Source organism: Gavialis gangeticus, unplaced genomic scaffold (genome assembly GCF_001723915.1).
Source record: "Gavialis gangeticus isolate Ggan-Ray unplaced genomic scaffold, GavGan_comp1, whole genome shotgun sequence".
Classification (NCBI taxonomy): domain Eukaryota; kingdom Metazoa; phylum Chordata; order Crocodylia; family Gavialidae; genus Gavialis; species Gavialis gangeticus.
In genome coordinates this window covers 57271799-57298759 of record NW_017728993.1, presented here as the reverse complement: position 1 = coordinate 57298759, position 26961 = coordinate 57271799, and the positions used below count along the sequence as shown (strand labels likewise).

The following is a 26961-nucleotide window of genomic DNA, read 5'->3' as shown; positions in this document are numbered from 1 at the left end:
CAGCGCCCGGGCTGGTCCTGACTTCACCTGCCTCCCCCGCACCCCCGAGCGCTGGGGTCCGGCCTGGGCACCCCCTGCACTGGGGAAGCGAGCAGGGTGCGGGCCATTTCCCGCTCCCTGCCTTGTCCTGTTTAAGGTGCGGGGCTCCTGCCTTGTTCCCGGGTCCGCACCGAGGGGTTTGACCCCAGGGCTGATAGAAAACTTCTGCTTCAAGCAGAGACCCAGTGGAAGTGCTGTCAGCCCCAGGGGGGTGTGATTTGCAGTGACACACACACCTAGAGAAACACACTCGCCCATGCACACGCACATAGAGAAACATGCACACATGGAGACACGCACACACATGCACACAGAAAAACACACATGCACACAGAAATGCACACACGTACACACAGAGAAGCACTTGCATGGAGAAATGCACACATGCGGACAGAAACATGCACATACGGAGAAATACGCACATGGAGTAACGTGCACACACACAAGCACATGCACACATGGAGAAACATGCACATGTGCACATACAGAGAAGCACACGTGCACATGGAGACACAGAGAACTGCAGATGTGTGCACCCACACAGAGAACTGAATGCACATGCACACACATGTTGTAAAACATCTTTGCATTTTACCTAGACTGGGTGCTACCTTCCCCCATGCTCAGTCTTTGCTGCTATGATATACGTACTTGCATTTGCTTGTTTTTCTCAAGTTCCACACAATCTCTTCCCTTTCCCCCACCAAGAAATGTGTGAAGTCCACTTGTTCTGGACTTTTGACTGTAGAGTTTTGTCATTAACAGAGGTTACTCGGAATCTGCTTCTCCTGTCAACAAAGGAATATATAGATATTTTTGTCTCTTTCTGACTTCTCTCCACAGCGCAATGGCATCCCAAAAGAAGTTGCAGGGTCTTGTGGCAGCTACAGTCACTCCGTTGACTTCAGATGGGTAAATATTACCGTGGACCAGCACAAGGGATGCTGTCAAAATTGGCAAGCCCCTGTTAACGCTAATTATACCTGTGTGCTGAAGAAGCATTATGATCCTGACTTTTAACAGAATCAACGAATGAATGTACTGTAATCTCTTATCCCAGACCCTTATTTCTCTACTTCTTTGTCTACAACTATTTATTGAAAAAAAAATCAATTTTCTAATCATTTTTACCATTCCAGCTGTGATGGGTGACACAGAGCAATGGGGTTCAACCTTTTTGGCAGGCATCTTGCAAATTAGCCCTACATCCTCCCTGAGTGCCACTCCAATCTCCTCTCCCTTACTTATCTTCTGCTCTGTTTCTGCTTCTTGCCCTGGGCTCCTTGACCAATCTGCTGCTCTGCTTTCTGCCTTATCTGCCACAATGCTGCCTGTTCCAGCTCTAATTTTTTGGTGTGCCACACAGAGGTTGCCTGTGCCACTTGTGACGTGTACCCCAGGTTGGCCTCCCCAGCATACAGCATGGGGCATATGTGTGTGACAGTAGTGAGAGAGTGACTGGTATTCTATTCCAGGCTGTGCATTTGTTAGCACAGCATTTGTGTAACAAGTGATTACTATAAAGTCTTTAAAGTACAAGTTAGAATCTTTCCAACTAGATTTTCAGAACTCAGGCTAAGTTTGCAGGCATGGGAATGGGGAAAAGCATTCTGACTTGTAAATAAGTAGATGTGATCTGGGGTTGTAGAGAAACAAAGCATTCAGGATTTCACTCTGTCACAAGTGGAACACAGCCTGGCCTATTCTGTCTTTGTGCAAGCAAAGAGAGGGGTCAAGGTAACGTCTGACAGATGTTATTAGCAGGTTGCATCCTGTGATTATGAAGGCTAGCTTGGGTACTTGTCAACACTTGTGCAAATGCTGTCTGTTTAGTCCTTGAAATTGTGTGCAGTTATACAAGCCATGTCCATGGGAGGCACATACAGCACTCTGCGACCACTAGCTAATTACACCTATGTGGTGAAGAAGCATTATTACCCTAATTTTAACAAATTGCCATGCAGAAGCCACTGGCTGGATTTTTATAGCTGCTGAGCATATGCAATTCTCCTTAACTGTAGTTAAAGACATTCAGCAGTTCTAACTATCAGGGTCTGAGTGAGTAGCCCAGAGTCCAACAGCTTCTGTGTAGTGGAGCTAGAAATGGAACAAGAAATCTTGACTCTCAGGCCCCTATTCTCTGTCACCCCATCTTTGCATTTGAAGAAGGACAGTGAGATGGGGTGGGAAAGGCAGAGATGATTTTAAGCCATCTACGTCTTTCGTTAATGCAGGGGCTTCTTGGCTCCTGGTATAAACTGGATAACCACAGAACTGTTCGTTTCTCCTTTCCATATGTCCTCAGGAAGCAGAGAATAGTCATAGTGTGTTCTGGTCTCCCCAGCTCCCTGACTCACAAAGGGAACTTAAACAAGGGGCCAGGAGCATAACTTGTGCAGAATCCTTACTGTCAGGCCTATGCTGGCTGGAAAGAGACTGTTGGGATGCAGGATATGTTGCCTGCCTTCTTTACAGTCTCTTTACACTGCCAGAGTAAGTTGTTATGTGCCCCCCCGCCATTCCCAGAGGATAGTGAATCAGGAGTTGTGCTGTTTTTCTCATGACTTAAGAGCATCCTATTCAAGTGTTAATGCTTCTTAAGCTACAACATACAGTATGAGAAACACACATATTCTGTGACAGATGAAAGTGGTTTGTTTTGTCTCAGTTGTGGTTGAGCCAAGACCATGGCCCATTCCATCCCTTGGAGAGGTTAGGTGGTGAGTATCCAAGAATCCAATGGGAGGGGAAGCTGTGAATAATAATATTTTTACTGTGACCTTCTTTTAAATAACTTCTAAGTGCTCTACAAGCAACAGGCATACAAACCAATGAAATGCAACACCACAGGACTGGGCAGCCTGGACCCATCTAGTGGAATACCAAGGGGTGGGGAGGGTGAGAAAGACTTTGACTAAGGATGTTGGAACCAGTCTCTGGTCTCACTTTAGTTCTGTGACTGCAGAAATGGATCACTGCTGAGCTGGTGAAAATATTTCAGAAAGGGAAAATTTTCACCATTTTTTTAACCAGTTCTGAGCCATACAATTCCATGTTTCGCTCTGGTTTCTGTAGTGAGCATGCTCAGTTTAAAGTTAAGTTAATATTTTTCCCCTTGCCTTTTTTTCTTCAAACTCAGCCTGGTTTGGAGACAAGCTGTTCTTTCATGTATCCACCAGCAATAAAAGTTCTGAAGGACAAATTATCCTTTGTTGACACAGGCACAATCCATTGTGCCTGAGCCAACCTAAGTTTGCACAGATTAATGGAATTTTGCAAACAGTTCTGTTGATGTAGAAGAAAGAATAGAATTCAGTTCAATCTATCTTATCTCTGCATTTGTAAAGAGCAGTAAATAAGAGACAGTGAATTGATTTTTTTTGCACTCATATCTGAAAGACTACCTAAAAAGACTTCCTAGAATTCATTTTGTTCACGTCAGCTGCCTGCACAAACCCTGTCGGGACTGAAATGAAAATCAGTAGTACCCAGTTTGAAGCCATGCTCTTGGGGAATAATAAAATGAATTAATGCTATAAGCTGGGAGTTCTTCAGTTGGAAATGAGGAAGAATTGAAAAACCTGGGGGTAATAGTTGATCACAGCATGACTGTCAGTCTCCAATATGATGTGAAAAGGCAAACAGTCCCACCTTGTATCAAAGAAGGTGCAGGTTTTCCTCGCTTTATGTGTTGTGTATGTCCAAATTCACTCTTACGCGATGACCCTTTTTAAACCAAAATTTGTCATACATGAGGTAAATTTACTCTTATGCAATTGGTGTGGTGGAAGTCCGCAGTCAGCTGCTTTGTGCAGTGCATTATGGGAGTGATACGCACCAAAATATAGTCTCCTGTGTAGATCTGTGCTCCTCGCTCATTATCTGCAACACATTTCTGTAGTTGCCATCCCCATTATGGTACCATCACACTGTGCTTGTGTGTACTGTCTGCTGTTGGTGAGTACCAAAATTGTCTTGTAAAAGTGGTAGAAATGGGTCTTGGGGCCAGTACAGTTGAGGTCTTGGAATGTATCCCTATTTGTTACTTTGTAAAGTGGGTTCCCTTTATGCAAATTTGAGCTACGCATCACTTTCCAGGAATGCTTGTACAGCATAAAGCAAGGGAAACCTGTATTTCCAGTAGAGATAGAGATATACCAAGCCATTTTACAACATAATCTGGAACATTTTGTTCAGTTTTGGTTGCCACATATAAGGAAGATCATTTCAAAATGTAACAAATGCAGAGAAGGATGATCAGGGAAATGGAGTATGTATCTTGCAAGAGAAGGCAAAAAGTTGGCTTATTTGGCTGAGAAGGGAATCTGATTGTTAACTGTAAATTTGGTGGTGGTGAACCCCCATAGAAGGAGAAGACAGAGTTAAGGTAAAGGATAGTGTTGGGACAAGAACAAATGAGTAAGCACTGTCCATGAATACATTTTAGGCTGGAAAGGAGAAGTAGTGTTTCTAACCATCAGAGCAACAAGGTTCTGGAACAGCTTCCCAAAAAAGTGGAGTCAGAAACTGTAATGAGTTTGACCATGAAGCTTGATCAGTTTGTGAATGGACTTATAGGATGTGGTTGCCTGCAATAGCAGGAGACAGAAGTCAGTGACCCAGGAAGTCCCTTCCACTTCTATGTTCCTAGGAATTTTTGATGCCTGCAGCGGCTTCTTTAATCTTGCTATTTTTGCCACATGCCCTCCCCCCTTCCCTGATTGGCAGGGGCCCTGATGGTCCTGCTGCTTGCTGCTGATTAACTGGGAGGCAAAAACCTTAGCATTTTTAAAACTGTGGCTTTTGCCTCCTGGCTGATCAGCAGGAAGGCCACCAGGGCTCCTCTGCCAGTCAAGAGGGGTGGTGGGGCATGCTGTGAAAATAGCCAGATTAAATTAGCTGCTGCATAGTGCATTCTTGCTGTAATTTCAGTAGGTTCCTACCTATGTTCGTTACCTCCTTCCAGGAGTCAGTTTGCTTGGCCACTGCGGCAGAGGATTTAAAAGGGTCAAGACTGAGAGGAAGAATTAGGAAATCTTAAAGTGTATGCATTAAAACCCCGGGGGAAAAATACAGTGTTTAATACCCTGTAGCAATGACAGAACAATGACATCTAGGTTTATGTTTCATTAGGCTTAGACTCTTGCTCCAGAAACCCCAAATTAGGTTTCATGTACAGCAGGGCTGTCAGACATGGCCTGCAGACTGGAACTGGCCCATGGAGCCTACGCACCAGCCCTGGCCCTGTGCACTGCATGTGGCATGCAGGCTGGATTCATGCAGCCTGTGCCCTGGATCCCATGGGACATGTGCAGTAACATGTTCAGCCCATGCACTATGGGAAGGGCATGGCCCGGGCTAGCCCCAGAGGCCACAGCACACCCCAGGGCCAGTGCATGCTTTACGTGGCGCACAGCTGTATGCACTGCACATGGCACAGAGGGCTGACATGGGCCACATGCTCCACAAAGTACCCCACCACCATTGGAGTCAGCATGCGGGCCTGGTCAGCCTGGAATGCATGCCCCATGCCAGCCCCTGCTGTGTGCAGTGTGCTTGGCTAGTTCAGCACATGTCGGGCAGCACATACTGGCCGCAGGGCTTGCTGTGCAGCCCCCAGGTATGCAGCCCCCAGGGTCAGCATAGGATGCATGGTGCCCATTGCACATGGACTAGACCTGGCAGTGCAGGTGGCACAGACAGTCCAGGGCACAGGCTGCATGCAGTACCCTGGACCAATGCCCTGTGCTGTCTGCAGTGCTAGATCCAGCCCATGCACTGTGGGCAGCAGGCAGTGTGTACCTTATGCCAGCCCTGGGGGCTGGCACATGCTGCGTATGGCACGTGAGTTGGACTTAGCGTCATAGCTACTCCACAGGGGGTTGGTCCCAGTCTGGCCCTCAGACCAGCTTCTGGGCCAGATGAATTTGACACCCCTGATGTACAGCACACTTTCTAGACTCAGCAGTCTCAGTCCCTAGTATCCTGATTAGATGCTTCATGTACAGAGTTTCCCCTACATCCTAATGAAAGCATGTGAGAATTTTGGTCTAATCTATACTTGTGTCCCTGCCAATGTGTTAGGGAGAAATGTACTAGCATTTGGACTTGGACAGGGCTTCCTTCAATACAAATGTTGTTTATAGCCTTTCCTTTTTTTATTTTCTTCTATTTCAGAAAAATTAACCTGTCTGTGATTGGTCAGTATGTGGATTACCTGGTAGATAAGCAGGGAGTGAAAAATGTTTTTGGTAAGTCTTTATTAGAAATTACATTGTGCCTCTTCTTATGGGATACAGATGTACTGTGTCTTGTCAGCCAAAACGGGGTGGAGTAAGGGGATGGAAGTATTATAAAAATGTGCTTTTCGGTGAAAGAGAGCGTAATCTAAACTTATAGGATCTGCTCTTGCCCAAAGTTCCAGTTCTGTACAGGATAGAATAAAAGGAACCATTTTTTTTATATCAGTGCTTTCGAAAAATGTAAAGATCTGCCTTGAATAAAACTGGCACAGCCTCTGCAGGTTGGCCAGACCTTAATGAGTGTGTTGTGTTCTGTTTGAAACAGTGAATGGCACAACAGGAGAAGGGCTGGCGCTGAGCTCGCAGGAGAGGAAGCAGCTGGCAGAAGAATGGGTGAATCAAGGGAAAAAAAAGTGAGCATCTCTGGGGAAACATTTCTGTTTGCCTAAATATAACTGCTTAGCTAAGCAGAGAGATCTGATTTAATTGTGCAAAGTCACATCCTCTAGTTACTTCCCCTATTTTTTTCCCCAGCCCCTTTATCGGGATGTTGCTAGAAGTGTCAAAACAAATAACTGTAGTCCTGTCTGACTCAGCCTTCCATGAATCACTGACTTCTTTTCCACTCCTGGTAGGGCTTCTGGGTCTTCTCTTCCCATTCCTTTAGTGAAGGGGAGGAAGGATATTTTGGGAGATGTCCTTTTAGAATGATTTGGGAATAGTGAAAGAAATGAGTGATGTGACACAAGAAATCTTTTTATCTCCACTAACATGGCCTGTGTAAAAGCAATATTGCAACACCTCACAGTCTTTCAATATATGTATATATATTGAACACAACACCCCTGAGAGGTAAAGAAATGCAGCTGTTTCCATTTTCTAGATGTGGAATCAAGGCCTAGAGTGACACAGTAAGTCCAGGTCTTCAGAGACCCAAGTTGCAATCCCCTAATCACTATTCTGTCCTCCCTTTGTGATATCTTTTATAGTTTGATACTGCTTATCTTTGCCCTCTTTGACACCCGTGCCAAAAGTGAAGCAGGGGGTGTGGAAAAGAGAAGGAAGGGACACAGAAAGTAAGAAAAACAATGGGCCAAAGGAGGTGGCAACAAATGTGGTGCCCAGAATTAGCAAGGCAAGATGATGACTCTGTAGAATGAAGGAATGGTGTGAATAGTAAGAAGTAAGAGGGAAGGGAGAGAGAGACAGCACTTATAAGTCCTGCCAGTTAAGAAAACTACCTGCTGTTGGGTGGTTTCAGCAGTAAATGCAGCTGGGCCTATGTTAAACTGTTTTGTTGGAAGGTGCAGAAGGTACACTGCAGTTTGTAAAATGGCTGTGTGTGTGGCTGGCCATAGGTCACACTGAATTTAAACCATGCTCACTATTGGTTTTACTGAACCTGTCGCTGACCCCTATTATCAGCACAGGATGAATTTTCTGAAATAGACAAGGCTACTTGCCTTACATTTCATATGGGCACACATGGCCAAGGATGCCTTCTCCCATAGAGCATGCTGCATGATGTTCTTGATGAAATACCAAGGATTGGGCAGGTATGGAGCAGCTTCCAGAAAGCTGAATATCGATCAGCTAGCACAACACAAAGACCTGGAAGCATTTTATAGATCTTAGGCCACATCATACTCATGTAGGTAAAAGTGGGAGAAATCAGTCAGGGAGGGAGACTAATTAGGGCTTTGTCTCCCCTCTGCATCCTCCCCCTACTCCTGCTCCATGACATTTGGGCAGGGATGGGAATGCTCCAGCTCCTTCCTCCCATCTCCTTGCAACCAGGGAATTGGCAGTCCTCATAGTGGTGGGGAGACAGTCAAATGTAGGTGATGTGAACTGGTTTGTACCAGTGAAAACAAAACAAACATTTTGCCAGAAAGTTTTTATTTGGCTTTACATTTTAGGGATTATTCTTTGGGAAGCAGGGCAGAAACGAGAAGACAAAAATATTTCAGAAGGTAGGATGAGGAGAGTGTGTGTGATTTGTATGTTCCCAAGAGAAATCTGGGTTTAGTTTCTTGTTAAAAATATATGACATTTCCCATGAAAAAATAATGGGTGTTTCTTTATCCAGCTTTAAGATTAGCTCTCCGAATTTGCTGAACATGATAGGTATTCTGCACATTCGTTTTTATCTATGTAAAGTGGTGTCAAGCACCATGAATTGTTCACAGAGATGTACAGTAGAGGTATGTAAAATGGGCCTATTTGATTTGGATTCAAATTCAGCCTGAATTAGGGGCAGTGATTTGATTCATTGATTCGGATCACTGTCCCTAATTCAATTTGGCGAAATCCAAATCTGAAGTATCAATGCTGATTCAGAGAATCAGCGATCTGTACATAGACACAGCTTTAAAAAATTTTTCTACGTACCTTGAGGTAGCAGGCGTGGCACATGAACACTGCGGTGCTGGGGCGCATGAAGCGTCCCACGGGAATGCAGGGCGGCCCTCCACATGCTCAGTGGCGAACCCAGAAGTGGACTGGAACTACTCCCGGTCTGCTTCCGAGTCCGCTGAGGAGCGTGCAGGGGGGCCCCCCCATGCTGCCTTGGTTCAGCAATCGGCTGCAGGGGGACCCCAGATGCCCCCACCAGACCCAGGAGGCACCAGTCGCCGAGCCGGAGGGGTGTAGGGGAACCAGCCCCCCACCCCCCCGTGTGCTCTCCAACAGACCCAGAAGCGGATTGGAAGTGCTTCTGGTCCACTTCCGGGTCTGCTGCCGAGCGTGCTGGGGAGCCCCCCGCAGTCCTGTGGGACACTCCATGTACCCCAGCACTGCAGTGGTCACGAGTCCCTGCTTCCTAGAGGTATGTCAAAAAAACATTTAAAACTTTCTCTATGTCCAAATCTTTCCAATTCTCTCTTAATTGATTCAGAGGGTTCCGATTAGATTCAGAGAGATTAAAGTGTTCTTTGATTTGATTTGGATTCAGAGATTCAGCCACCGAATTAGGCTGAGTCTCCGCCAGATTGAATCAGGGACCAAAGCTTCACACAGCCCTAATGTACAAATCTGACTCCACTAGGGGCAAGGCAGAAGAGAACCTGGAGAGCGTCTATTTTAGGAAGATCAGTGTACTGTTGTAAGGCAGAAACTCTAGGAATTATATTATGGCATCAGGACCTGGGCGTGGAAGGGAAGTAAGAAGTGGGGTGCTGGACTAATCTTCCTGTCACGTGTTGACACTTTTAGTTCTAGATCTCATTTAGTTTTAACAGCTCTGTGAAATACCTGTTCTGGGTTAAATACTGGGCTTCGTATACAAATTCTCTGGTACCCTTCACCAATGCTAAACTGCCATAATTCTTTGTTTTTTCTCTTGTACAGGTTGGAACATGTGATCATTCACGTGGGAGCATTAAGTCTACCAGAGTCAAAGGAACTGGTGTGTGTATATGATATTTTCCTAACCCCTTTCCTTTATCTTACTGTTTGTGTATTTGTTTGTTTTCCCCCTGAGTTTACATGCAAGTTACCATTTCTTCTCCATCTTGGGGGACCTTCTTAATTCTTGAGAACACAAGTGCTGAGTCTAATCAGATTGAGCTGGTTTGCTTTACCAACATTTCCCTGGTGGTGGTGTTACTGTGCAGAAGGTATTACTATTGGAGCCCCATCATGAACAAAGACTTCCTTGTCCAAAGTGCTGAATAAATGCAAAACAATGTGGGTTTATATATATATATATCATGTTTTTAGTTGTAAAGAAACCCATCTGAAAGTTACCTGGTGTCCCTCACGTGAACTAATCCACTCATCTCAATAACACAGTTATCATGTTTTCTTGCATATAGCACTCACCTGGTCCTCCCCACCTCCAAAATTATCCCCCCAAAATTGGGGTAACTGCATTAATCAGAGAAGCTAATCTGCTGTCTGAAATAGAAGCACCCTGCTTTGATTCCTCGTCCACAGTGCAGAAGTTGTGGTATAAAAATTTAGGCAGTTAAGGCAGTCAGTTGATTTAATGGTTCTTATTATTTCTCCTTTTTCATGCTTTTGGTGTTCCACTAATCTTGCTAACCTTTATTAGGGCAGTTTTGCTGTCTGCTACCTGCTCCTAATCTCTCCCCTCCTATTTCACAACCTAATCAGGAAAAAGAGGCCGAGTCACCTGAAGATTAGACTGTGTCCCTGCTCTTTATGGCCATAACTCTGTGGGGGGGGGGAAATGTATTCATTCTGCCTTTCAAAAACAAGATGTGCATATTCCAGGGCATGCTGTATGCCAGAAAACACAGTAATAATTTAAATTATGTTAATGGCTTTACCATGGGTCATTTTTAGGAAAAATCCCAGCTACCCTGGGATGGTAAGGCTACTGTGAGTTAGTTAATTGGAGAGGCCAGCCTCACTGCCCTGAACTGTACTCCAGTTGTGGACAGGTTTAATATAAGGTTTCTAATTTTGAAAGTTTATGTTAAACAGTTAACTTAAGGAACATAAGCTTGGAAGAGCCCTCCTGGAAGTCTATCAGCTTGTCATGAGGTGGTTGTCCTGATGTCACTTTAGTACTGCTGCATTATGGTGTTTGCTACGTCCTGAAGAGTCTCAGGGATTCTTTAACATGCTGCTGGGTAGGTGTGCAGGATTCAGAATCTCTTGTCAAAATCAGGATGCTTCTGGAGAAAGGGTGACAACCTGAAAATATAAGTGACTGAAGGTCTACTGCTGTCCTACACAAACAAATCCCCCAATTCAGCATAAGTTGCATGAAAATGCAAAGAGGGTTAGTAGTATTGTGCTAGTGACATGCAAATACTACAGTGATTGGTGGATTAGGAAAAGTTAATTAGATCAATTGTACATTTCAGTAGCAACCCAAAAGTACTAGCTACCGGTAGTATCTAGATCCCTGAATATAACATATCTTTCCTGGCTTCCTCCACATCTCCCCTTCATTCCTTTCTTTTTTTTTCTCAATTATTTCTTCTTCACTATCTCCTGTGAGTCTTCCAGACCCTCCCACTCCTCTTTCTTGGCTATCCCTTGCCTCTGTGTATGCGTACATGCATATGGTAGTGTAAAAGTGATGTTGTAGCCATGGTGGTTCAGAAATTATATGAGGGGCAAGGAGGCAGAGAAATTTTCAGTCCAAGTTCACTTGTTTCCTGGGTAACTGCTTGGGGAAGGATGGGAATCCAGGTCATGTAAATAAATGGAAGGAGGGATTTTAAAAAAATCTTAGGGAGCCAAGTGCTGATTTGCCAGCTCTTCTTGATTTCTACAACAGTAGCTGCAGGCAAGCTGCTGAATCCCTGGGTCTCTCTTTCCCTATCTTTACAATGGAGCCAGTGACACTAACTTATTTCAGGGAAGATAAAAGCTATTAGCCTGGGATACTATTTATTAATCAGGTACAGTGTGCTTAGACATGGATGTAGTCCATTCTGTTTATGAAAGGTTAAATTTATCTCCAGTGTAAACTGGCACAACTCACGCTGACCTCTGATCTGACTTGGTTCATAACTTACGTTTTTCTTAGGGTTTCATTCATAGCTGTGGAATGTAACAATCAATATGGTTCCTCTCCTCTATATATGTGAAAACCATCTACTGTGTATATATATATATACCTCTTGTTTTTCCTTTCTAGGCCAGACATGCAGCTGAAATAGGAGCCAGTGGCATCTCTGCAATAGCCCCCTTTTTTTTTAAACCTAAAAACAAAGGTGAGTAGACTTGCTGTGGTTGTCAGACTCTGTGAGATGCTTTTCTTTATCAGTTTCATGAACACTCAAGAGTATTAGCAATATACTCTGGGCAAGATAGTAGGGCTGTGCAAAGCTTCGGTCCCTGATTAAATTCAGCAGAGATTCAGCTCAATTCGGTGGCTCAATCTATGAATCTGTATCAAATCAGAGGACCCTTTAACCTCTCTGAATCGAATTGGAACCCTCTGAATCAATTTGGAGATTCAGACATAAAGACAACTTTAAATGTTTTTTATACATACCTCTAGGTAGCAGAGGCTCCTGAATGCTGCGATGCTGGGGCGCACAGAGTGTCTCACAGAGGCGTGGGGACTCCCCAGCATGCTCGGCAGCAGATCCGGAAGTGGACCAGAAGCACTTCAAGCCACTTCTGGGTCTTCCAGGGAGCATGCAGGGGGCTCCCCCATGTCCCCCCAGCTCAGCGACTGGTGCCTCCTGGGTCTGGGGGGGCACCTGGGGTTCCCCTGTGGCCAATTGCTAAGCAAGGGGAGGGAGGGGAGTCCAGCGTGCTCCCCAGTGCACCCGGAAGTACTTTTAGTCCACTTCCAGGTTTGCACGTGGAGGTCCCCCCCCCACTTCCCCACACTCCTGTGGGTCGCTCCATGTGTCCCAGCATCGCAGTGTTCACAAGTCATGCGTGCTACCTCAAGGTATATAGAAAAACTTTTAAAACTGTGTCTATGTCCGAATCATTGTTTCTCCGAATTGGCATCAAATCTTTGGATTTGGATTCAGCAGAATCAAATCAGGGACAATGATCTGAATCAACGAATGAAATCACTGCCCCTGATTCAGGCCAAATCCGAATCGAATAGGACCCACTTCACACACCCCTTCCAGATAGCCTAAGCCTGATCAGCCTCTAACTGACACACCTCTGAGCCTTGCAGGTATTATCAATTCCTGGTTCTGTGTGTATCATATTACTAGAAAATATAACAATTTATTGTGGTGTTTTGATTTATGCACGACATTCACAAAATGAAGAAACTATAGGAGCACAAATAATTATTGTATTTACTCAAAGACAGCCCTGATTATAAGATGACTGCCCAATAATTAGATTCTAGTTAGGGAATATTTACAATTTTGTTATAGTTTTACAGGTGTAGACTGGTGGGCCATTAGTGAGTACTCCTGTGCTGAGCCACACACCTTCCAGGCTCCAAGTGCCTCCCTGGGGGCGCCTCACGTCTGGCCCACCTCCTTCCTGGAGGACACCTGCTAGTCTGGGGGCAACGCCACCACCACCCAGGGTCTGGACTGATCCTGGCTCTGTGCCTCCTGGGAAACACAGGCCTAGTAGTCCTTGACTCACAGCAAGAACTTGGGGTGCTTCCCTTGGTCTGAAGCACAAATAGTGGTCTCCCTTGGTCCACTGAACCAAGGGAATCCCAAGGCATAATTTAGACCCTCTCCCAATAAGTCTCCCATGCTAGGTACAAAGGAGAACTTTATTGGTTACAAGGAGTAGGTTTGGAATAGGGTACAGAGTAGAGCAATATCAGAGAAATCCCATAGAGTGAGCAGGGTGGCTGGGTAGCCTTTGATCACGCAACTGAGTTACTGAAAGCTATATATCTAGTTAGAGCTCAGGTAGCTTACTCACACGTATCATCGCAAGGCAGGTGGGGATTCCCTCTGGAGGTAAGCAGTTCATTGCTCATGAGTTTCAAGAGAGAGAGCAAGTTTCAGATGATCCAGCTTCTTTCTGAGTTTTTTTCATCATGGCTACTGCCCCTCCTTCTGGGCAGTCCTTCACTTATATAGCCCTTATAACCTCGTTTACCTGATCCAATGAAGGCCAGCAACTGTTGGGTGCCAGCCAACCAATTTGAAATGCATCACTGGTTGCCGGGTAGACTGGCAGGGTCTCTAGCACCTTCCCAGTCAGGCTGGCATTGCTTAGAACAATAGGGAGCTTAAGCTTTCCCACCCAGGTATGTGATGCCAGTCACGTAGGCAGAGGGAGCAGGTTTTCCCCCTTCCTCTGGAATGTATTCAGCTCAGGTTACACCTTAGGGTTACCTAGAGCCCATGGGATGTCTGCCCTTTGCAGGTGACCATGTTAATCAAATTGTCACAGCAGAGTTTTTGGGGAGAGACAGAGGTGGCATTCTGCCACATAGACTCGAACTATTAGAGGTTTGCCTTGAATTTGCCTCTCTCCCACTGCTACAGCAGGGAAAATACATCTGGGGGGTCAGGTAGCCCCTTTGCTCTCTGCTTCTCCCCAGCTTCTTCCCTTGGCAGCCTCTTCCCCCTTTCCTTACTGCCCTGCTCTCCCTGGGCACATTAAAGTGAGGAGCAAATTTGAAAACAATAACCTTGAAATTAAACATGGCTGTAGCAATCTGCATGTAATACCCATGCACTTAGTTCATCCAGAATTGATGCATGTTACCTTTTTTTCTTCTTGAAACTACTGCAAGTTTTAGCACAGGTATTCCAGAAACACACTTTTGAGCAGCATTTTGGCACCTGCTTATATGTAGAACAAACCTTTTTTTTTTTCACCAAAAAAAATCACTGTATCTTTACAGTTCTGTCTCAGTAGTTCACCTGGCAGTCCATGACACATCTACAGTTAAACCATCGTCATCCCCATTACAATAGCCATAACCGTGCACCCACTGCCCACATGTCTATCCCTATCTCTGCCCAATCCAATCATGTAGAAGACTGCCTCAGCACCCTCTTCCCCCTCCCAAATCCATGCCTGTTTCCCCAGTCCTTTCACTGGTTACTGTCATCATCATCATTGTTGTTATCCTCTCCAGTTGTCCCACCTCTGCACAGTTTGTGCCAGTGTTTTCTCTTCCATGTGTCCTCTACTCTTCTCCCTGTCATCTTGTTTTGCCTTCCTGTAGTACACCTGCAGCTCACTCGCTCCTATTCTGATACAATCCTTACATGGGAGGTTTGTATGCCTGTACATGAGCAGGTTCCTGGTCTTCTACAGGGTACTTCTGAAGCAGATGAACTGGCTGAAACAAGCTGTAAGGGTGCCTTGCTGCTTGGTCAAGTGTCCAAACAGCACTGCCTCTTTGGTGAGGGTCATAACCTGTTACCATCGTGTCCTCATGATTGTTCTCCTCCACATCTCTCTGGTGTATGGGCAGTTCCAGAGAAGGTGGTTGATTGTTTCCTCCTTCTACCAGTAGGTTTGCCTGGTGCAGTTCAGTGGGCCCCTCTGCCTTCCTTTGTGATTCGGTGCCAACATGGGGAATGCCCAGTGGGTTACCTGCCAGTTCAAATCTTTATGCTCCTTCTGCAGGTTTATGTGGAAGATTTGCTGTCACATGGCCTGGCAGCTATTGCTGAGTAGTATATCCAAGTGTGACAGTCTTGTCCCTTACCCTTACCACATCCTGCATCTTATGGTGGTTGGCCAGGGTCACTGGAACCTTTTTGTGCAGTTTGTATTTGCTCTGGAAGTGTTCTTTTAGTGGTGTGTACCACTATTACAGCAGGTGCCCTGCAAACTATCTTATAAAACAAGCCATTTTACAATCTGCTTCAGTTGACAGTTTGCAGATTTGGTCCATGTACTTGGCGTAGCGGAACAGGAGAATGTTGTTAAACATTTAGTCTTGTTTAAATGTCTGGTCCACATGGAAATGAGGAGCAAATTTGAAAGCAATAACTTTGACATTAAACACGGCTGTAGCAATCTGCATGTAATACCCATGCATTTAGTTCATCCAGAATGGATGCATGTTACCTCTTTTTTCTTCTTGAAACTGCTGCAAGTCTTAGCACAGGCCTTGTCCATTTAGTCTTGTACAGCGTGGTCCTTGCAACATTCTCCCATCTGGAGCCCCAAAAGAAGATGCACATGGCTCTTTGGATACTATGGACAACTTTCTCTTGGGGGCAGGGGGAAGACCGGATGTACATAAGCACTGGTAGCAACACCATCCTCATGAGCACCACATGCCCCCCTATTGACCGGTGATGCGTGTTCCATAGTCCCAGTCTCTGCTTCACTTTGGCCTCAGTCTTTTCCCATACCTTATCCATTCAGCTCCAGATTGAACTCCACCCCAAGGATTTTCACCACCTTGTGTGGGACAGAGACTCCCAGGGCCGGCAGGTCCCCGAGTTCACCCAGTACCAGGCAGGTACTCTTGCTCACATTGAGCTTGGCCCCTGCCACTGCTCTGTATACCTGGGTGTGTTGTAACACTCTTTCCACTGACTACTTGTCACTGCACAGGACATTGAGGTCATCCATGTAGGCTAGGACCCTTGTTTCTGCCTCACTTCCCATGAGGATCTTCATTCCGCTGATCCCAGGATCTCATCTGAGCTACCGGGTTAGCAGTTCTGTCATGCAGATGAACAGGATTGGGGAAAAATGGGCAGCCCTGCCAGGTGCCTGACTCCAGTGCGATCTGGGCAGTCAGCAACCTATTCACCAGCACCCTGCTCCTCACTTCAGTTTACAGCATCTTTATCCAAGCGATGAAGGTCAGGGGGACCACCATTTTCTTCAGCATCTTTAACAGGAACCTGTGAGACACTTTGTTGTAAGCTTTCTCCAGGTCAAGATTCAGCATGGCTGTGTTCCGCACTCTCTCCCATTGGTACTACAGCATGTCTTGCAGTTGTAGCATGGCTTTGTGGATCAGTTACCCTGGCACTGTGCATGACTTCTTCATGGATCATGGCACTTGTAACAGACTTAAAGCACTCAACCAAGACTTTGACCATCAGTTTATGGTCAAAGTTCAGGAATGTCATGGGTTCCCAGTTCTTCAAATCTCCCCTCACCGCCTTCTTATGAAGAAGGGTTATGAGGCCCTGATACATGCCTGCCTCCAGGTAGCCATCCTGCAGCCATTCCCTATACACCTCCAACAGGTTTGGACTCACCTGGTCCCAGGGGGTGATGTAGAACTCCTTGAGCAAGCTGTCTGACCCAGGAGTCATGGATTCCCAGTTCTTCAAATCCTCCCTCACCACCTTATGAAGAAGGGTTATGAGGCCCTGATCCATCCCTGCCTCCAGGTAGCCCTCCTGCAGCCATTCCCTATATACCTTCAGCAGGTCTGGACCCACCTGGTCCCAGGGGGTGATGTAGAACTCCTTGAGCAAGCTTTCTGTCCCAGGAGTCTTATAATTTTTTAAGCTGTGGGGAGTCTTTGTGGTCTCCTCCAGTGTCCACTCCTCCACCAGCTTCTGGCCCTCATCCCCACCCCCCAAGGATCTGGGTGAGCTCCTGCAGGTAGTCCTGCATGGCCTCTGGGTCCTGAACTGTTTGGGGCCCCATTTGGTAATGTTTGCCAGACATTTAAGGTTGGTGTAGAAACAGGAATCATTGGAAATGGGAAAGAAAGGCACAGCTCAGTTGTGGGAGTGAAGAGGAAGTAAAAATGTATGCAGTGTAGTGGCTCACCATGACTTAAAAAGAGTTGGTGGTGTGGGGGACTACACTTAATGGGCCCCACCATTAAGTTTTATTCAGATGGGTTACTACTATCCTTGTGCTAGGTTCCCATCAGATTGTTTGTCCCACAAGGGCTATGTGTTTTATAGCAGAGGTTCCCAAACCTTTTCTTTTTACAGACCCAACTTCCAGATTTACCAGCTGTCTGCGTATCCTTTACAGCATATGTTTTATATTTTAACTCCTTAAATGCCAATCATTGTAATGAAAATTAAATCTGCCATTTCACAATTTCTCCTGTGTACCCCCCAGTGCTACATGTATCACAGTTTGGGAGCCCCTGTTTTATAGTCACGCTCAGTGTTGACTGTATTTAATCAACTTTATAGTTAGTTTTCATGACTGAGCACATGCTGCTTTTGACAGCAGGTTAATGATAGACAGTGTATTTAGTGAGATTTCCTTGTATGCAAATGTAAGATGAGGGGCTTTTTTCCCCATGCCAGCTGGAGGAAAAAAAACCTCATCTTGTATTTGATTAAATGCTGTATGTTTTCTAACCAAGTACCATAAGTAAAGCCAAGAGCATATACATGTTGTGGTATTGTTGACTTCTGAAACATATGCAGTGGGGACCACTAGAGTGGTCATAAAATATTTAATTCCTGTACAATATGCCTGCAGAGTGCAAAGAGATGGGACAATGGCAGCTCCCCAGAGCAAGCCTGTGAACCTGAAGTCCTCTTCATTGGAATGACCTCCTTCCCATGACTCAGTATATGACTGTTTTATTTCACTCTCTCTTTCAGATGCCCTGGTTGCTTTCTTAAAGGAAGTTGCATCTGAAGCCCCTCACATTCCATTTTACTACTATCACATTCCTCCTTTAACAGGTGTAAAGAGTAAGTACCACTTGTCCACATCAGGGTGCTCTCACTTTCAGGAGCATCTGTCAGCCTCAAACCTCTTTCCACTGTCTGCTACTTGACCACTAAGAACAAGATGAGATTAGCCACCAAGCCAGCTTCCTAGGCCAGGTCTTACCAGTTAGTCAAGGAAATTTTGACAGCTTAAAGAATTATACCCTTATCTGGCTTTGTGTAAAATTAATATTCCTCACCACCGTAGGAGTAACCAGTCTGTATTTGCCAGTTGCTCTGAAATGCCCCTTAGCACAGATGATCAGTAAGGTCTAAGATATAACAAAAAGATGTATTACATAAACAAGAGAAATCTTAAAAGCAGGAATATTGAGACAGATAGAAACATAAGAACAAAGACTTGTAAGAATTAGATATGATCTTACCTTGCACTTTACCCTAAAATGCAGCTTCTGCCTCAGACTCCATCAGTTTTCTGCATGTAACTTGTTAGCTTGCACTATCCAGCCTCCATCAGCCAGGGGCCTTAGTTATCCAAAGTCCACAAGTCCTTAGACAACCATTTTCCATTCCAGGTATGTGTTAAGTACCTTCACCTTATCCATTCATCTACAATCACAGAATCATAGAAAATTAGGGGTAGAAGGGGCCTCAGGAAGTCATCTACTCTAACCCCCTGCTCAAAGCAGGACCATGCCCAACTATATTTTCCCAGCCAAAGCTCTGTCTAGCCGGATCTTAAAAACTTCCAAAGATGGAGATTCTACAACCTCTCTGGGTAGCCTGTTCCAGTGCTTTACTACCCTCCTGGTGAGGAAGTTTCTCCTAATAATCTGAATACATTCTTCTATTCAGTTCTCAGGGAACGTGTATATATTATTCTGTGGGTAATTCCCAACTCCCTACGATATGCATCTGTATATCACGTGATGCGTCATTCCCAATACATCCACAGTGGCTAATACTGCTACTGCTTGCCCCACTGTCAGAAGTGGATAGGGATTTGACCCATGGGGCCAAATTATTTTGATACCTCTGTTATAAATAATGTACAAGCCAGGAACTGAAAAATGGTGGGAGAAAGCCACTAGTAGCAAAATGATAGGAGCTGTTCAGCTGAGTGAGGTGTGTGTTTGATCACTGTAATCCTGGCTGTTGTCAAGAACTAAGATCTAGGGGAGCAGGTATCAGTGCAAAGGTTGTTTGAACAATATCATGGTACTGATATAATCATCCTCAAGTGCATTTGTTCACCTGTTCATTTATTTCAGAGATATTTTTACTATTTGTTTTAGAGCAGTTTAAGTAACCAAGCTCTTAAATGTGGACCACAAAGCAGAAAGTTGTACAGGAGCAAGTCTGTCTCTGCCCAAGTGAACTCTGGGGGAAGGTGATGCTTTTGGGGAGGAGAGCAGGGACATCTCATGGTACTGAGGTATGATGCTTCATTTGAGGTTGGTGTTCTGTGCAGTTTGTATTGAGGACCTGTTGGATGGAATAAAAAAGCAGATCCCCACCTTCCAAGGCGTGAAATACAGTGACACAGACCTCTTGGACTTTGCGCAGTGTATGGACAAGTATAACAAGGAGCAATTTCTGTTACTCTACGGGGTGGATGAGGTAAGGGCCTCCCCTTCTAGCAATACTCTAAAAGCATATGGCTGATGCTAAGATGTGTTGTGTCAGAACAGTTGCCACCCAGAGTGGAATTTAATCCCAAACGTTGTAATGCCTTGTACCTTTACTGCTTCTACTTCCTTTATTTTTCTATTATATGAAGTAAAACACTTTGTCTTTCACCAACTAGCAACTGTTAAGTGCTCTGGCAGTGGGGGCAACTGGAGCAGTTGGAAGGTCAGTTCTTTTGTACTTCTTATGTTTTGTTGCTATATATTCCTGGTATCTCTGGTGGGGATCCCAGTTGCTGCAGTGTCCAAGCATTCACAATCTTTAATGTATTTTTGCATCCTCATAATGCCCTTGTGAGGGGGGAGGGGGTGCTATTGTACCCCACTTCACAGATGGAAATGAGATCCAAATATAGGTTTGTCTACAGCAGGGATGTCAAGCTCCCTTGGCCCCTCCCCAGGTCAGAATGATTACATTCTGAAAATAAAACATTATGCTACAAAACCTGGGTGTAACTTACTCTGATCACAATGGCCCATCTAAGCACTGCTTATTGATTCCTCTTTGGTTTTTGGCAGCACTTACAACTACTTGGGCCAAGCAAACAACTTGATGTTCCAGGCTTATGCAAATCAGGACTTTGCCTTAGCTAGGAAGTATCAGGTATGGCATCTCCACCTATCTGTAACAGGGGTGGCCTTTCTTTCCACCCTTAAACTTCTTTTATTGAGGCTTAATTCTTTCACTCTGGGTTTTCCCCATGTCCTATATATCTTGTACTGTACCGGTTTCTCTCACCACCACCAACAACCAGTCTGTCTGGCACCCAGGCAATCCATTTGTTTATGTTTTAAATACACACTCTAGGCATTTACGCATTATCTTGTTTTAACCAGTCACAGCTTGCTTTTCTTCCCTTTGGGTAACCTGCTCTTCAGCCATCAAAACCATGTGTGCAGCAGATACTGTTTTTCTTTTCTTCCTATGGGCAGGAATGTTTGGATTAGTCCCAATCACATGCATGCACATGGTCACTTTGGATTTGGCCCTTTTCACATTCCAGTGTATACTCCTCTCACCCAGCCTTCTCCCTCTGCCCTTCCAGTGCATGTGCATTCACAGCCCCTTCTGACTAGTCTGGGCTACCTGGCTACACCACCTGGCTCTCCTGCCCAATTCAGACTGAGTTCCATGTCTGAAAGACAGCTATAGCATCTTTAGTAATGTAATACCCTGCTTCAGCAGACTGTTGTGACCACCCAGCATGGTAGGTTTGAGGAGCAGCCTGTGAGTTGGACTCAGGTCCTTCTTGGCTTGCCAGGAGAGAGACATCTAGCCAACTACTGGCTGAAATTATCTACAATTTCTCTGAAGGAAGCAAAGTCCAAGAAACTCTCATTGACACTAATGAGATTTTTGCTCAGGAAATAGTTCCACCTGTCTCTGCTGAAGCTCCCAATCTAGGGCAAGGTTATTGAGAAGGTTATGATGGTCTTTGTTGTAATATTGGTTTTCCTAGACACCAGCCTGTCTGGTTTCAGGCCTGTACATGGTATAGGAATGACACTGATTGCCTGGGTCAGTCTCCTTCTGGTATAGAAGAATCAACAGGTATCCATGCTGATTAGTTTAGAAATGTCAGTGTTCTTTAACACTGTTCCCAGGCAGCTATTTCTGTTCTGCCTGAAATCATACTGGGAGTGGATGGAGCCATTTTTGAGTAACTTGCTGGTTAACAGTAGGCAATAGCTTTTTGCATGGGGGTTCTCTATGCAGCATTCCTTGGGTTGGGGTGCCTTTGCCCTTCTTACACTGAGGCCAATTGGAGGGTAAGAAGGATATGTGAGTGATGGTATAGTCAATATGTAAATGATGTACCATTTTCATATCTCAGTCTGGAGCATACAGATTAACCCCTCAGCTCCTTGTTTTTCTTAAAGGACGGACTAGTACAGGAATGGGCAAAATACAGCCTGTGGACCAGATCCGGCCTGCTGTTGGGTGCCCACCAGGTGATTGTAACTGGCCCCTGGGTGCCCCTGTGGCACTCTGCATGGGGCTGAGACTAGCCTGCCCCTACCTGGGACAGCTCACAGTATACTCCCACCCACACACCCCAGCCCCAGCTAGCATGTACAGCTTCCTGGTAGGGTCGCTCTGGGTGGGGCCACAGCCACTTGCGTACTGCTTGGCTCCCCATGTGATTCCTGCTCCTTCCCCTGCTGTGCTGCTTCAGACAGAGGGAAGCTGCAGCCAGGAGGATCCTGCCCCAGTGCATGGGGCTTCAGCTTCAGATTACCTTTCATCCACTTGGCCACCTGGTGTGATGAGAAGCCACCTGTAGGCGGCCAAGTGGCTGAAAGGTAGCCAGGAGCTGGAGCTACACATGCTGGGGCAGAAGTTGTCTGGCTGCAGCTCCCCTCTCCACCACTGCTGCGCGCACGCCGGCCCCCCCCGCCCATGTGCCTGGAGTGGCGCAGCAATGGCAGGAAGAGGAAGAGCCACTGGAGGCAGGGGAAGCTGAGCAGTACCCAGGTAGCTGCAGCCACACTAGGAGCAGCCCCACTGGGAAGTCGTGCATGCTGGCTGGATCTAGAGCTAGTGGGTGGGCATGAGTGCAGGCACACGCTGCCCCTGGCAGGAGCATATGGCTGATGCTAGGATGTGTTGTGTCTGGACAATGTGGGGCTTGGCCACATGCGGAGTGCTGCAGGACCAGATGCTGGCCAGGAGCAGGGTTGTAGACTACATCTGCACCAGTACTGCCTGTGCAAGGTCTGCTGTACACACTCCCCTGCACTTCTTCCCCACCACCCACCACCATCTGGCTCCCAGGACTTAGTGTGCAGGCAGCCCCCTGCATGTACATGCTCCCCCACACCTATGCTTGTACCCACAACCGCCTACATGCCCACCCCCACACACTCCTCCCACTATATGAAAGTAAGACTTAATTTTGAGCTATTATGCAATTGTTTCTATACACACTATTCAAAAAACATAAATCAGGACAAAAATTATTTTTTAAAATAAAATTAGAATATGTTATAGTAGATGTTTGCTTTATAGTATGCAATTTGTTTTTCATCTATAATTTGTTAAAATGATATCTTCTGAAAGATTTTGTGTGCAGCCCTCAACAGCTCACCAAAACTCATTAAGTGGCCCTCCAGTCAAAATAATTGCCTACCCCTGGACTAGCGGCTAAAGCAGTTGGTTGTTTAGCAAGGATCCTCTGGAATGAGAGGTCTGAGTTGTAGGCCTTCAGAGCGTGGTGCAAGACTCAGCAGCCTTCTCAGACTATTGGGTGAAGGGAGCAGGTTGAATGAGAGTGATAGCCTGAGTGAACCTAGTCCTTTTGGGTCATTTTATACTTTTGGAAGGGGGCAGGGGGGACTTTTGCTTAGTTATATGTATTTATATTATTGTTGTACAAGTATATAATACAGTTTGAATAGCTGTCTCTTGTATACGTAAAGAAGTGAATAACAGTACTCTTGTCTTTGTCTCTTCTAGTTCTGTATTGGGGAATTCCTCAGCTTTGTATTCAAACTAGGTAGGTGCTGCATTAGATTCATCCTTCCCTCATAACACATGGATAGCAAGCTTCTGAATGTCACTAGCGCTCCCAGGTTTCTACACCAGGAATTCCTTCCTGAAAGATATACAGAGTAGATGTCATGTCTGCCATTTCTTGAGCTATCAGCAGCTTTCAAAATGTGCCCTAGGTTGCTTGCTTGCTTCTTATCCTGACTCTTCCTATGCATTTTTTCATCCCAAGCTCCTTTCTATTTCCATTATTTTGGGGTGTTCTCAATTCCAGACAGAATAAAATTAGTCTGACAAATAAACCCAAGGGACCTGATGCTCTTCTCCCCTTCCCTACTGTAATTTAGGAGTAACTGTGTCTACCTCAGAGTTACACCTGTGCAGAAGTACATGAGAGAGAAAAGTCAGGCCCAAGAGTTTTAATGCACTTTTATGGGCAGAAAAATTACTCAAAAAATAATACTTTTTATAGCTCAGGAATGCTCCCTATATGTTTTCAAAGCTATATTTTACTCCACTGCTAGTTTTTTTTATGCTGCTAGCACTGCAGAGCCAAGATAGCTTTGGAAGAGTGGATTCTTTCTGATTTGTACATGAATAAGTTGTCAAATAAAAATGTTGTTTCAGAACCTGTATGTAAACCTAGCCAATTGGGTGTGCAAAATGGGCCCTATTCAATTCAGATTCGGCCTGAAATCAGGGACAATGATTTGATTCATTGATTCAGATCACTGTCCCTGCTTCAATTTGTCCGAATCCAAATCTGAAGATTCGATGCTGAGTCAGAGAATCAGCGATTCAGACATAGATACAGCTTTAAAAGTTTTTTTACATACCTTGTAGCAGCACAGCTCATGATCACTGCAATGATGGGGCAGATGGAGCGTCCCACAGGAGTGCATGGGGGCCCTCCACGTGCTCGGCAGCAAACCCAGAAGTGGACTGGAAGTACTTCTGATCCACTTCCGGGTCTGCTGGGGAGCGTGCGAGGGGGGGCCCCCCCCGCATCCTCCCAGCTCAGCGATTGGCTGCAGGGGAACCCTGGGTGTCCCCCCAGACCCAGGAGGCACCAGTCACCAGCCAGAGGAGCATGGGGGGGCCCACTACACAAGCTCTGGCAGACCCGGAAGTGGACCGGAAGTGCTTCTGGTCTACTCCCGGGTCTGCTGCCAAGTGCAGTGGGGAGCCCGCCACGCTTCTGTGAGACACTCCATGTGCCCCAGCATTGCAGCATTCACAAGCCGCCTGCTACCAAGAGGTATGTAGAAAAAACATTTAAAACTGTGTCTATGTCCGAATCTCTCCGAATTGATTCGGGGGGTTCTGATTCAATTCAGAGAGATTAAAGGGTCCTCTGATTTGATTTGGATTCGGAGATTCAGCCACTGAATCAGGCTGAATCTCCACCGAATTGAATCAGGGACCGAAGCTTCACCCAACCCTACTAGCCAGGTCTGTTGTGGGTTCCTGGCTTGGGTTTGCAAAGTTGAGAGTTAGAGGAAATGTTTGTGTATTAAATACATAAATAACTCTAAGCTGATCCAGAAGACAAAGAGTAACTGGAAACCCCTGCAAAGCCACTTTTCCAGAGTTACTTTTGGAAATGTAAGCATATGTAGTAAATATTGTGTAGGATACCTTTTGGAAGAGAGTATGCCTAAATAAGGGTGGTTTCTGATATTACCTGATTGCACCATTCTCCCTGCTGAGAAGTGTTTAAACCCAGGGCTTAGTCCTCCATTTCACAAAAGCTGAAAAGTTTGTTCCATTAATATTTTAGAGCCCCCGTTTAGTAGTGTATGTTGAAGTGGGATGATAGTTTGGTAACCTGCTCTCCTTTTGCCCGCCTAGGTTTCGGTGTTGCACAGACTAAAGCGATCGTGACTTCCTTGTCTGGCATTCCAATGGGTCCCCCACGACTTCCACTCATGAGTGCCTCTGAAGAGTTTATCACGAAAGCAAAAGCCAAGCTGGACAGCCTACCATTCCTCACCACTTACCCAGCCAAGTGATTTGATATTAATGTGGATCTGGAGGTTTGGGGCCTTTCTCCATTGTTGTGATCCACCTGAATGTCCCTGCTGGGACGCACCGACTTTTTTCAGGGAATTTGACTTTCTGTCAGGGGTGACCTTGGTGGTCTATAACTAACCTTCTTTCTCTTAGCTTTATGTGGAGGGGAAACTCTACAGTAGTTGCCTTTGCACCATAGGGCAGAGGCTTGGTATCTTCCAAAGAAAACAGCTTCTTAGAGTTAGAAGAATCTGGCTTTTCCTAAACAGAGGAGAAACATTCCTTGCTGGAACTCCTGAGTTTCTCTGAACTGGGAAGAGAACTATCTCCATATCTCCATCTACCAGAATTCCCTCCAACTAGCTCTGTCTTTGCTTTTCCTGTGTTTATCCTTTCATTAGCATCCTCTTTTCAATGTAACACTATCCTGCTGCCTAGCTTGGTATTTTAATGCACTCATTTTTTATATAAACCTAAAAAACCCATGACTGCACACTGGTAAGGAAACCAGGAGTATTTTTGAGAGCTTCATACCCAGAAGACATTTCTCTTTTTGTAGGTTTCCTTCCCCTTAGTTTTTGCACTCTTTCATCTAACAAAACATTCAAAGACCTTTTTTTGTGACAGGAAGCACTTTCAGCCCTCTGATGCAGGGGTCAGCAACCTACAGCCTGTGGACTGGATCCGGTTTATGGAACCTTTGGATCCAGCCTGTGGCTGTGGGACGTCAGCAGCATTTGGTGGTGGGGAGCTTTGACTGTGGACAATCTCCCTATGTCACTGTGGGGATGAGCACTGATTGCATGGTGCTCCACCTATGCTGCCGTGGAGACAAGTGGCAGTAGCAGCAGGGTCCTAGCACCTACCCATCTGATTTTGACTCAGGGTGGTTATTCTAGCTTGCAGCTGGAAGAGGTTGCCTACTAGGGCTATATGAAGCTTCAGTAACTGATTTGATTTGGCCCAATTTAGCAGCCAAATCTCCGAATCGGAATAGAATTGGGAGGCCCATTAAAAAGTCCAAATCGAATTGGAGAGATTTGGAGATTCAGAAGGCTTGCAGTTTTTGTGATACAAGTTTTGCTTTCCACAGTTTGAGGTGCACAGACTTAGAAGCCAAGGTAGAGTTAGATGATTGACTAAGCTTTTCTAAAGATTATAAGAAATTTTAGATAAGGTTTCTTTTTTGTCAGACATGGAAAGCGAGATGGTCTCCCCATCAGCCAATGAGTATGTGCATCTGCACTGAGTTCTTGTGCTACTATTCCTTTGAGAAAGACTGCAGAGCGCCAGCCTTACAGGGCTCTACGTAAAAGTAAGCCCATGTACACTCCTAGCTAAAGCTATTCTAGGAAAATTTCTAGAATGTTTTTCCCAAGGCTGTTTATAATAATTTACTGTTTATAATAAAACCCAATTTTGTTCTGGTTTTCAGTATAATTCTAGAATGTTTTTCCCAAAGCTTTTATTTTGTTACTTTT

The 26961-nt window shown here is 45.4% G+C and overlaps 1 protein-coding gene across 3 annotated transcripts; it reads left to right on the top strand.

The window, feature by feature from the left end:
• The first annotated feature begins 831 nt into the window (after positions 1–831).
• On the top strand, positions 832–25682 carry NPL (N-acetylneuraminate pyruvate lyase). 3 transcript variants are annotated; one of them, XM_019501755.1, is made up of 11 exons: positions 836–951; positions 6217–6290; positions 6607–6694; positions 9630–9687; positions 11899–11974; positions 18218–18310; positions 19761–19909; positions 20097–20143; positions 20497–20581; positions 23435–23474; positions 25319–25682. In XM_019501755.1, exons 1-11 carry the CDS (start codon positions 887–889, stop codon positions 25477–25479), a joined length of 936 nt encoding a protein of 311 aa, XP_019357300.1. In that variant the 5' UTR covers positions 836–886; the 3' UTR covers positions 25480–25682. The 3 variants fall into 3 exon arrangements, with proteins under 3 accessions (XP_019357302.1, XP_019357300.1, XP_019357301.1); XM_019501757.1 differs by lacking the exon at positions 23435–23474 and having other exon boundaries at positions 832–951; positions 25319–25420; XM_019501756.1 differs by lacking the exons at positions 6217–6290; positions 6607–6694.
• Positions 25683–26961: the final 1279 nt, after the last annotated feature.

Coding starts and splice junctions, on each gene's coding strand:
- NPL (XM_019501755.1), top strand. CDS start 887: ATGGCATCCCAAAAGAAGTTGCAGGGTCTTGTGGCAGCTACAGTCACT. Junction 6,291..6,606: donor GGGAGTGAAAAATGTTTTTG/GTAAGTCTTTAT, acceptor TGTTTGAAACAG/TGAATGGCACAACAGGAGAA. Junction 19,910..20,096: donor TACTCTACGGGGTGGATGAG/GTAAGGGCCTCC, acceptor TTCACCAACTAG/CAACTGTTAAGTGCTCTGGC.